This window comes from Taudactylus pleione, unplaced genomic scaffold (assembly GCF_031769625.1).
Source record: "Taudactylus pleione unplaced genomic scaffold, aTauple2 ptg000256l, whole genome shotgun sequence".
In the NCBI taxonomy this organism is placed as follows: Eukaryota; Metazoa; Chordata; class Amphibia; order Anura; family Myobatrachidae; genus Taudactylus; species Taudactylus pleione.
Window position 1 is genome coordinate 3283062 of NW_028284658.1, and position 12736 is coordinate 3295797.

The following is a 12736-nucleotide window of genomic DNA, read 5'->3' on the forward strand; positions in this document are numbered from 1 at the left end:
GCAAATGCAGCAGGGGGTGTCATACCCCTCCTGCTGTATTTGCATTATTGCAAGGATCGCAATTGCAAAGCTACCTGCCTGCAGCTTTGCAATTGCGATCCTTGCTGAATCAGGCCCTTTGTACATTTATATGTAAATGTAGAGTCTGTGTGGTTTTAGGTCTCACAAATGTTCAGCACAAAACTGGTTTAAGCACTAAGATAGTCACAGGTATCTGAGAAAGGGGATGGAGGTATGTATATCAATATGGTTGATTTTTCAACTTATCCCCCCCATTGCTCTAACTGTGGGCTTGATTCAGACCCGCTCGCGAGCGCTCGATGGTGCCCTAGTGCGCATGCGCACGACGGAGGGAGCTCCGTCGTGCGCATGCGCGAGACCCGAGGAGCGACGGGGAAGCCGTCGCTCCAGGTCTCGCACCAAAGGGGGCGTGCTGTCGATGTTGATTGACAGCACGCTCCCTTTGGTGGGCGTGCCGGGGGTGTAGCTGCCAGACGGAGGCGTTCCCATGGGAACGCCTACCGTCTGGGTCCGGCCCCACTGACATCACTAGTGATGTCAATGGGAGTGATTTTGGCTCTGATAGAGCCAAAATCACTCCAGGGCTTGCGGTCACCGAGACCCTACTACAGGGTCTCGTCGCAAGCCCGATGGTCGCGATGGTCTTGACCATCGCGACCATCATCATGGACGCTCGCATAAGTTGTGGGTGGTAACCCACAGCTATGCGAGCGTCCAAGAGGCCGCTCCAAGTTTAGGTAGGAGGGCCCTGATTCAGAGCGAGCGCTCTGGCCAGAGCGTCCGGCTCTGAATCAGGCCCTGTGTCCTATACAATATTGGGCCTGATTTAGAGATGTACGCTAATTTTGCCGCTGCTGCGTCTTTGTACGCAGTGGCTGTTTGAATTTATGCAAAAGTCGCAGGAGGTGTCTTAAGTAAAAAGATGCCCACCGCCAGGCTTCTCTGATCTGTTACTGCATCAGAAGACCCAGCATCAGATCAACTGCATGAACATTGCATATCTGAGTAACCAGGTTACCAAGGATGACCGGCAAAATAACGCTACCGGGACCAGTGAAGCTCCCCCATTTTCTGGAGTGCTCCCCGTCGCCACCTCCAAAGGCCAGCAGCCTGTCAATCATGCTGAAGTTTTTGGGGCACTGCGACTGACATGCGCAGTGCGGCTCCTGCACTTGTGCTGCTCATTAAATATCGTAGATTTACGTAACTATCGCATTTCCGTAAATCTCTGAATCAGGCCCATTGTCTGCACATATATCATTGAGCACTAAGATACATGGGAACTGGAGGTGTACTTAATAAAGTGTTATTTGTGAACATTGGCACTAAGAGCTGCGTTCGCATGTAGTATGCCGATGTTTGCAATCTGCGCATGCGTACAAGACGCAGTGCGTGTGCGCGAACTAGTCCATGCGATCAGGAAGCGTTCGCACCCTGTACACAGAAGCTCCGCTAGGATGAGTAACAGGTCGTGCTGTTTGTGGGTGGTGACAGGGGGTGGTCGATGGTAACGGGGGTATGGTGGTGCGAACGCAGACGTGTCTGTGCGTCTGAACGCCGTTTCATGGGCGTACATAATTAAGACGCAGAGTCAGCATACACATCACATGGCTGAATTACACACAGCAGCACTCGTAGTCAGGGGCGTAACTAGAACTTTTTGGGCCCCATAGCAACATTTTTAAGGGCCCCCCCTAACTTAGGTCTTACACAATAACCACAGTAGTTCCCCTAAAACATTAAATGCCCACTGTAATGGTGCCCCTTATGCAATGCCCACTGTAATGGTGCCCCTTACGCAGTGCCCCCAGTAGTGAGCCCCCTGTAGTTGCCCCCAGTAATGAGCCCCCTGTAATGCCCCCAGTAGTGAGCCCCCTGTAATGCCCCCAGTAGAGAGCCCCTTGTAATTGCCCCCAGTAGTGAGCCCCCTGTAATGCCCCCAATAGTGAGCCCCTTGTAGCTGCCCCCAGTAGTGAGCCCTGTGTAGCTGCCCCCAGTAGTGAGCCCCCTGTAGTGATATCCTGTAGCTGCCCCCAGTAGTGACCTCCTGTAGCTGCCCCCAGTAGTGACCCCCTGTAGCTGCCCCCAGTAGTGAGCCCCCAGTAGCTGCCCTCAGTAGTGAGACCCCAGTAACTGCCCCAGTAGTGAGCCCCCTGTAGTGACCCCCTGTAGCTGCCCCCAGTAGTGAGCCCCCTGTAGTTGCCCCCAGTAGTGAGCCCCCTGTAATGCCCCCAATAGTGAGCCCCTGTAGCTGCCCCCAGTAGTGAGCCCCTGTAGCTGCCCCCAGTAGTGAGCCCCCAGTAGCGCCCCCCTGTAGCTGCCCCCAGTAGTGAGACCCCAGTAGTGACCCCCTGTAGCTTCCCCCAATAGTGAGCCCCCAGTAGCGAGCCCTTGTAGCTGCCCCCTGTAGTGAGCCCTCTGTAATGCCCCCAGTAGTGAGATCCCAGTAACTTCCCCCCACGCGCGCGGACGCGTGCGCACACACAAAACAAACAAACAAAAAAACTTACCTTATCCCCGCTCCTGTGAAGCCGCCGACCGCCCCGTCGCCCGCTCCTCGGCACTGTGAGAGTGCACTGCGGGACCCGGAAGACGGAGCTCATTCCTGAGCTCCGTCCCCGGCGTCCGCTCCTCGGCACTATGGGAGTGACGTCATGACGTCACTCCCATAGTGCATTGCGGGACCCGGAAGACGGAGTGAGCTCCGTCCTCCGGCTGCCGCCGGGGGTTTGAGTGGGAGTCGGGCGTCCGCTGGTAACACAATCTCAGTGGGCGCCCGGCATATGGAAAGTGCAGGGGGTGCGATCGCTGGGCCGGCGGGCCCCTTAAGCCGCCGGGCCCCATAGCAACCGCACCCCCTGCACCCTCCATAGTTACGCCACTGCTCGTAGTACTTGCAGTAGGGTATGGTCAGCCACAAGTGCTGCGTATGGGTCCGATGTTACTCGATGTTACCGATTGTTTAATACACTTCCTGGAGATGACGTGTATTACTAAGGGAAAGTGGGCATTTTGTGTCAGGCTAGTGGGCGTCTAAATACATACCGCGATTGCACGGCAAGACATAGTGGGCGTGCTAATGTCTTGCTAGCGATTGCGGGATATGCATACTAAGGCTGCTGATGGCTGCCTGTGAACGCATCCTAGCGAAGGGTCTGAATCAGGCCCTAAGTATTGATGGTGAGCGCACTATACCACACAGTATAACATACAGGGGTAGGCTTATAGTGTAACATACAGCCAGCAGGGGGTAGGGGGTAGTGGGCAGAGAATGAAGACAAAATATGCCAATTATGATGTCACCTCTTTAAGTAGCACATTCATATTCCATAGCACTGTGAAGTATGTATAACTAAGTATTAATAATGAATATGGTGCACTAATAATAATAATAATAATAATAATAATAATAATAACAGACTATTTATGCCCTTTTCATGAACACTGTGCTCTGTATGAATTCCTATAGGTGAATAACTAATAAGCTCTGAAAATGTATAGTCTGATAATACACAGCATTTACTGTCTATACATTTAATGAAAATGCACATTGTAAAATAATAATACTGAGTGTTTTCATGAATATGCCATAGGATATAGTGAGGAGTATTGGTGGTGGACACTGAACACACTGAGCTGTTTCTATCAGCCTTCACTGTCACATCTGATACTGATATGAGAGAGATGTGTTTGTAAGTGGATAATAGCCCTATAGACGTCACCCCCTCAGTGTGATATGCCTCTCCCGAGCACCCCATTCTCCTCCCACCAGGGGAGATCAGGTATATAAGAATGTGGGTTTTAAATAGGATGTACTCAGTCACATCTGCTGCAATATACTTCTAGTGCAGTGAATAAACATCTTAAATACTAGGAAAGAAGAGAAGAAATCAGTGCTGCTGAGAATGTAAGTAACTTTTAAGACTTTATCCAATGTTGGCTAATACTACGTTTATAGTGGTTACTGATATATAATCCTAATGCTTGCACAACCACTTCTTTAGTGGATCTGCTGGGTGGAGTTCTGAAACTTACCAATAGTAAGTTAATAACTCTTCATTTGGAGTGACTTCATGACATACCATGTCACATATCTACCAGGTTCTAATCACTGCAATGGTCCCATCTCATTCTGGACTCTAATAATGCTGTCACCCCTGATGAAATGATGATAGTGATAACATTTCAATACAACATCATAGTCTGTATATAGATCACCCAATAAGTTGAGATGGGCATTTTGCTGGCTGTCACAGTAGATATAGTGATGTAAAGGGGAATGACCAAGATAGACTGAGGGGAAAAAAGGTATCCATTCAGAATGTCAACATTCTGGTATCGACATAACAATAACCCACACAAAAGAAGTACTAAGCTAGATTCTTAATAAATGACTGGTGTAAAGATTCCTAATAAACTAGTAATAATTATATAATATTAGTACAGATAAAAAAATAGAACACTGGCCTTATATGTAACCATGAGGATATACCGTATATGTTGTAAATGTTCATATCTTATCATTTAATGTGTGTATTAACCCCCCCCCCCTCTCACCCCAAAAAACTGCACAAGAAGTAATTCCAAATTATGCATCAAATCTTGAAACGAATGACAGGTTGACACTATGGATGTAATGTTACCGCAAGCATAGCCTTCCAGAAATTAATGTGTGTAAAATTATACATAATGCAGCTTTCTGAGAACCTTTAGATAAGAGGTTAATCAGTATTCAGTAAGAATTTGTTCAGGTGGTATTCCAGACAGAACATTGAGCAAATCACTCTAAAGTACAGGTTCTCAAACTCGGTCCCCATAGAACCCTAAATGTGCATGTTTTCAAGGTATCCACAAGAATAATGAGCACCACCTGTAGATCTATTCTGTTAGTCAGTTAGCAGTGCACACCTCTTCTCCAGCTAGATGATCTGGAAATCATGCACTGTTATTAGGGTTCCATGAGGGACATGTTTGGGAAACACTAAAGCAAATCACTGTAAATACCGTGCATGCTTCTTTTCAGACAAACAGCGCTGAAAATAGGGGATCACACCAAAATATCAAGCATGCCTGATATTCAAGTGTACCGTGACTTCTCGCTGTACAACTGAATCGTACATAGAGGCGTCTGGGCACCAAAGTCAATAATCTCTGTGTCTGCTAGAAATTCAGTGATTTCTCATGTCCTGGTTTGTCTGAAACACCGCATGTGCAAAATGCTCATTAACTGCTCATCTGAATGGGCCCTTTCAGTATTGAGCTTACAGAAATCTAAGCTTTTAACTCTAATCTCTCTGATCTCAAATTGTAGTAGACGAGATCGTTATGGATTTGCATTCAGTGGCTCACATCAGCTACATGAGATTCACATTAGCGTTTATGACCATCCATTGTTGATATCGCTCACCCACTGTCTTCAAACTTCACTACTCATGAAAGCAGTGAATGTTTCCCGTATCTTTTGCCAGAGCACAGTTATTGACTGACACATTTTAAAAGATCCATGTGTGGTACTAATTATTTCACTTGTGATTCTCTGAGAAGACCTATAAAACAAGCGCTGTTAGGGTTCCCTAAGGGAGCACTACACCAACCTGATAATCTTACTCATTTAAAAAAATATATATATATTCTCACCTTGAAGTATGGAAGTGATCACTTACAAATCTTCCACATGTCTGCTTATATCTGTCAGGGTGTTGCACAGATCCCTTTACCTTGTGGTGCTGCATTTCGTGCTGTGTGTTCACTGCTATATCCTGCATCCAAACTACAGGTATGTAATGATCCTCTATTAAATGCTGGCATTGCTAACATCCTGTAGTGTCATTCCATAAATGCACACTCACCTACTCTCCAGGAAGGTCCGAGAGACCCAAGATTTTTCGGAAGAGTGGGTGGAATTACCGCATCCCACTTGATAATACAGAGAATCGCAGGTCCTTACGGAGGTGTTGGGCCATTATGATGCAATTCTAGAAGAATCGCATAAGTTTAGCCCTGCCCCTCCCCACGGACACATGATTATTGGAATTTTGACACAATTGGGTTAGAGCCTAATGACGTGAAGAGCTGGCCCTCCTCTGTACTGGCCATCTGCATTTCCTCTCTGGGCTTCTCCTGGAGAGGAGAAATGAAAAGTCAGCAGGTATTAATAATAAATTGTATGATTTCAATTTACATCTGCAAAGTGTTATGTGTAAGTGTATAGACTGCCTTTTAAGACTTGGTGCACACACAGTGATGTTTCAGGCTTTCAGCATCTGTGATGTAGTTAAAATGCTTAATGTCCTGATGGCTCATAACTGAGATTGTCTCAGATTATGCAAATAAAGAAAACTCTAATGGAAGTTCACCATAAGAAAATTCCACAAAAACAGATGACTATCAGGAATCGGGCCACAGGATACAATTACCCAGACCCTCCAACATGACCCCTTCCACCAGGTACAAAATGCTCTGGTCGTGGACTTCCCACCTAATTTATGATTGCCATCACCTGCAATCATAAATTAAGTAGGAAGTCCAGGAGCAGAGCATTTTGTACCTGGTGGAAGTGGTCATGTTGAAGGGTCTGCACTTACCAGGTCTCCCTTTTGTAAATTCCAGTCAGCTGATCTATTGATATAGCATGTTGGGGTGGTGCCAGGTTAAGCCTTCGGGGTCTTGAGGCACTTAAGACATGGGGCCCAACCACACTCCTCCAGCCCTCCATCTCTTGTCAGCACCGCCTCCACTCATCATGCCCTCACGTCCAGCCGAGACTTACTCAGTAATCGCCACGCCACTCACACAACACAAACAGATGTACCGTCCATTCTCATTGGTCCGCACTCAGGTGTCCGCTCCCCTGATTGGTCAAAGTGCGAACAGTCCACCTCTCTCCCTGCCCCACACTCAGGAAATCAGCATGCCCACCCCCACTCATCATTTGGCCTACCACCATTACAGGACTGCACAGTGCATGCAGCAGTGTGGTCTGGCTCTAAGGGGCTCTGAAGACGGGGACCCAGGGCACCTTGTTCCCCCCTTAATCCGGCTGTGGTCAGGTGGAATGTGAAAGTGACTGTTAGGCCACACAGAGAGTTTACAGCAATAAACCCATGATGCTGGGTTTATTGTTGACAACAGGGTAACAGCGGCAACACAGTGATAGCAGTAAGCAGAATAGCAGTATTGAATGGGTTAACAGTGGTATTTAGGTGTCTCATGCAAGAGTTCTGTGACACTCTACACAATAAAGATGGTGCCAGTAGTACCCCAGCAGTGACATCATTGGGTCGGAGATCATACTGGCCTCTGACTCCGAGTTTGAGTACACAGCATATATAGCAGAGAGAGGAGATAGTGCTGGAGTGCACTCGTTTCTAACACCCCTCCTTGCTCTGGACTGTTTCCTGTTAAATTAAAACATATATCATACTTTACTCAATAATTATTTGGCAACGTCCATCCTGTAACCAAAAACATTTGGATTATGCATCAAAAAACAATGAAACATATCAAATGTATTCCAGTCCACATGCTTTCAGGAACACAGGGCCTGATTCAGACCCGCTCGCGAGCGCTGTGCACTCGCAAGCGGGTCGATGGTGGCCCAGTGCGCATGCGCACAACAGAGCCTGCTCCGTCGTGCGCATGCGCGAGACCCGTATAGCGATGGGCAAACAGTCGCTCCGGGTCTCGAACCAAAGGGGGTGTGCTATCGATGTTGAGTGACAGCACGCCCCCTTTGGTGGGCGGGCCAGGGGAGTGGCTGCCCAAACGGAGGCGTTCCCATGGGAACGCCTACCGTCTGGGGCCGGCCCCACTGACATAACAAGTGATGTCAGTGGAAGTGCTTTCGGCCCCTGTTAGAGCACTCTAGGGCTTTTGGCAACGAGACCCTACCACAAGGGTCTCGTCGCAAGCCCGATGGTCTTGACCATCGCGACCATCTTCCTGGCTGCTCGCTATAGCTGTGGGTGGTAACCCACAGCAATGCGAGCGGCCAGGAGGCCGCTCTAAAAAATCAGATGGCCGGCCCTGATTCAGAGCGAGCGCTCTGTCAGAGCGTCCGGCTCTGAATCAGGCCCACAGTCAGAACTTGTGTCCCTTTGTCATCATATCAGCGACATTATCTTCACTTGCCACAAAGGTGACGCTGATAGACTTCCTTCCCACTAACTATCTGATGAAGTGATTTCTGATAGGTATGTACTTAGACTGTCTGTGGTGCTTTGTGCTGTAGGTCAAGTCTATTGCACCTCTATTGTCACACTTTATGTTTATGGTTTCATCCTGTTCCAGAAGACCCAATTCACATAAAGTCTCCTTTAGTTACAAGGCTTCCTTGGCTGACTCTGTAAGTGCCATATACTCCACCTCAGTGGTAGATAGGGCAACAGTGGCTAGCTTCCTGCTTGATCAGTTGATGACTATGCCTGCCAGTACAAACATATATTATGTGTAGGAATGATGGTTATTCTCATCTGCTCTCCATTCAGCATCACAGAAGGGTTTCAACTTAGAATGTTCATATTTTGAAAACTCTAATTTAAAGGAATTTTAACCCTTTAGATACAGGATTATTTTAACTTCAATCCAGTGTTGTTTCCCAGGATTAATAGCAAACTGACTCACTCGGTTTACGGCATGTGTGTCAGCTCAAATTCTAATGCTTGCATACAGTAAGCTCCCACCAGCACTGATAAGGAATTATATTCATTTCTTCCTCACTTATTTTTGAATTTTTTTTTATTAATTTTGTGCCTTTGTCAATGGGAGTATTTACTGGCTTTGCTTCTATTTCATAAAGTACTGCATCTATATATCCTTGTTCATGAACTGTGGGCCTGATTCAGAGCCGCTCGTAAGCCGCCGCTCGTTCGCTCCGAGCGATGTTCGCACAACTGCGCATGCGTATGGGTCGTAATGCACATGCGCCAACCAGTCAGTGCGATCAGAAATCGAGCGCTCGCCAAATAGCGAGTGCCTGCTAATTTGAGTGACAGGATGAGGCGTTTGTGGGTGGTAACAGGGGAAGGTGCTTGAAAACGGAGAGTGGAGATCCGAACGCAGGCGTGCCAAACGGTCAAAACGGGCATTTTAAGGGTGTGCATAATTAACAAAGCAGCGTCATCGACCACGTCACTTGGTTACCACAAGCACTGCGAGCAGTTCAGATGCCTTTCGATGTACTCGATTAATCAAATAAATAGCGGAGATGACGTAGGATGCGAGCGGCCAGGGGGCGTCTTTACAAAATAGTGAGCGCATGTTTCGTTCGCTCGCTCAGACATAGAGGCGTCAACAGACCGCAAAGAGCGAGCGCTCAATTTAAATAGCCGGCCCCTTTTTCTGACCGAGCGAGCGCAAATAGCGTCCGGTTCTGAATCAGGCCCAGTGACAGTTCCTAGTCAAGTTTTGCAAGATTCTTAAGTCAAATAGGTGATGTGCAGACCCTAGGTCTTTCAACTTGAACTCCTGCTCTAATGGATGCTAGACACTGGCCATATGCACTTCGTGACATGCTAGTAATAAGTCATCCACATACACAACAATGATAAACAGTCTCTTATCTATTGTTTTGTGGTATAGACAGTGATCAGTCTCTGAGCATACAAAGTCCATTTCCTAAAGTACTGCGTCTAACTGAAGGTGCCAGTAGTGGGCGCTCTGCTTCAGACCACACAATGCTTTCTTTAATAATAAGACTTTTTCTTCTTGGAACATGTCATTATAATGTTCAGGAGATTCCATATAAATCTCTTCATCTAAATTTCCATTCAGGAAAGCTGAATCAAAATCCAACTGGTAAAACAATAAATCATACATGGCAGATACGGCTATGATTAAACACAGTGTTCTATACCTTGCCACAGATGAGAAGGCTTCACTGTAGTCATTTGTGGACTTTTGTGTATAGCCTTAGTGACAAGACTGTTTTGTAACAGGCAGCAGTTTAATATACATGCAACTTATTACAGAAGACACACTTGTTGTTGATTGTCTTGTGGTGACTCAGCCTGTTTACAAGAGTCCACGTATTATTGTCAAGCAATGATGCCATTTTTCCCAGTCATTGCTTGATTTTGCCCCTAAGATATTTTGGGGTTCATAGAAAGCGATATCTACAAACTCCTTATGATATCTCTTGGGGTGGCTTTCCTTTGTTCTTACAGAACTCCTGTTCTGCAATATACACTGGTAATTTCTGACTCAGACACGCTTCCAGCTGTAAGCATATCCAATGAAACAAACTTGTGCTATGATTCTTGTTCCAGTCTTACATTAGGTGGCACTGTTTCACAGAACACTACATCCCTGGACTTTATATGGTTTTTATTTGTAATGCCCCATATTTTGTATCCCTTGCTTTCAGTATCTAAGCAATATACACTCCACTGACTTGGGATCCAGCTTGCTTCTCTTTTCTTTTGGAATGTGCGCATAAGCTTTTCACTCAAACACTCTGAGATGATTGACATTTGGGCCCTCATTCAGAGCCATTCGCTATTTGCGTTCGTTCGTTCAAAAACAAGGGGTGGCTATGCAAATGATCCGTTCGCACATTGCAGTCTGTTCACACCTCTAAGTCTGAACGAGCGAGCAAAACATACGCTCTTTTATTTCTTAAAAACGCCCCCTGGCTGCTCGCACAATACGTCATGTCCGCTATTTATTAGATTAATCGAGTACATCGAACAGGATATGAACTGCTCGCTATTCTTGTGGTTGGTTTTTTCAACCGCTATTTTGCGAGGAGTTCTGAGTTAAAAAAAAACAAGTGACGTGGTCATTGACGCTGCTATATTAATTATGCGCACCCATAAAACGCCCGTTTTGACCTTTAAGCACGCCTGCGATCGGATCTCCACTCCCCGTTTTCAAGCACCTTCCCCTGTTACCACCCACATACGCCTCATTCTGTCACTCAAAATAGCAGGCACTCGCTATATTGCGTACAAATGATTTTCGGCCGCACTGACTGGTTCGCGCATGCGTACTAAAAACCGTACGCATGCGCAGATGTGCGAACATCGCTCGGAACGAGCGTACTGCCGATAGTGAGTGGCTCTGAATGAGGGCCTTGGTTTGTTTCCAGACCATGCCTCCAGCAGTGTCTTGCCTTTTACAGTAACTTTGCAGTGCGCTGTAGACACTGCTTCTGCCAAAAAAACACTTTGCCAGGCCCATGTCACTCAGTATAATCTGCGCTTTCTTTGCAACTGTACAGTTTGCATGCTCGCTGACAACATTTTGTTGCGGCATGTATGCAATGGTTAACTGATTCTCAATGCCATATTTTTTTTTTTTTAGGAAGATGGATACATTCTTGTTTTTGTATTCCCCAACATTGTCGGATCTTAAGATTTTTTAATTTATGACCCGTTTGAGTCTCCAATAGTCCATTGTAGTATGCTATTTTATTAATTACTTCACTATTGGTTTTAATGACGTAAATACGTGTCATTCTCTTGAAATCATCGATGAACGTAGAGTAATATTGGTATCCACTTATCGATTTTACTTCTTTTTGGGCCGCACATGTCTGTATGCAGCAATGCTAATGGTGAATCAACTCTTGTTGCTGAATTTGGGAAGGGGCATCTGGTCTACTTACCCATCACACAGCTCTCACATGCCAGTCTCTCAGTATTACTCATGACTATTCTCATCACCATTCCATCAAGAAGCTTTTGGGTGTTATCAAACCCCAGGTGGCCTAGCCACCTGTACCACAGTTCCACAGACTCACTTGTCTCGGTGGCCATCATCGCACAACACTCCTCTGTGTCTAGGACACATAGTTGTTAGCACAGGTTGCTCTCACAGTCCCTCGTTTACTTTGCACAACACACTCTGCGAACTTGACCTTGAAGCTTTTATTTTCTAGACACTTATGGCAATGAGGTTTGTCCCCAAATCTGGTAAATATAACACATCTTAGATGTCTATGATTATGGTTTTCAGGCACACAATTATTGTCCCAACTTTTGTAGTTGTAAGGACTTTGTCTGAACACCCTCTGATTGTTATAGGATCATAGGTTCTTTGTAACTGAAATGCCTTGTGGTTGCCGAGTCCATGTACCAGCAATCCTTCCTGCTACTGTCTGTTACATTTAAAGTGGACTTGCTTCTTTTGCTACACACCACTTGCATCCCTGTCTGCATTCAGAGGTTTTATGTTCCACCTTGTGACATATGAAACACTTGTACGTAGGCTTTTTAGACTGTCCCCTTTGTGAGTAATGCAGAACTATCAGCATTGGTCTCAACCGGTATGCGTTCTTGAAATTGCAGCAGTTTAGCCCTCACAATTGCCATTGATAGCTTACTTGCAGTGGATTCTAAAGCCACCACTAAAAAGTCGAATTCAGGGACTAAATTCTGCAGCATTGCCATTGCAACCTCCTTTTCGTAAACTTGGACTCCTAGAGATTTAAATTGCTGAGATATGGATAACATCTTATCAATGTCTTTGCATGCATTCAGTTTGGTACCAAGCCTCAGGTTTATTCTCTTATATTAATACACTGCCTGCAGTGCTATCCACATGTCATGTGCTAACACTTTCCCATGAATTATGGAATACACGTCTAGGCCTATGGTCCCCATGGGCCTATCCACTTCATCAGGCTTTGGATTGTCACCTGGGTCATTTGCAGTGGCGGCTCCAGAGGTGGGGCTGCAGTCCAAAATTCAAATAGAGGAGCCCCACCAACTGCCAG

At 46.2% G+C, this 12736-nt stretch overlaps 1 protein-coding gene across 1 annotated transcript in view; it reads left to right on the forward strand.

Moving 5' to 3' along the window:
* Positions 1-3845: 3845 nt before the first annotated feature.
* Positions 3846-12736, forward strand: part of GHRH (growth hormone releasing hormone) — a 38391-nt gene continuing 29500 nt past the window's right edge. The window contains exons 1-2 of the mRNA XM_088480786.1: positions 3846-3928; positions 5717-5797. Coding sequence (XP_088336912.1) covers positions 3927-3928; positions 5717-5797 — 83 coding nt within the window. The 5' untranslated portion in view covers positions 3846-3926. The remainder of the gene's footprint in view (positions 3929-5716; positions 5798-12736) is intronic.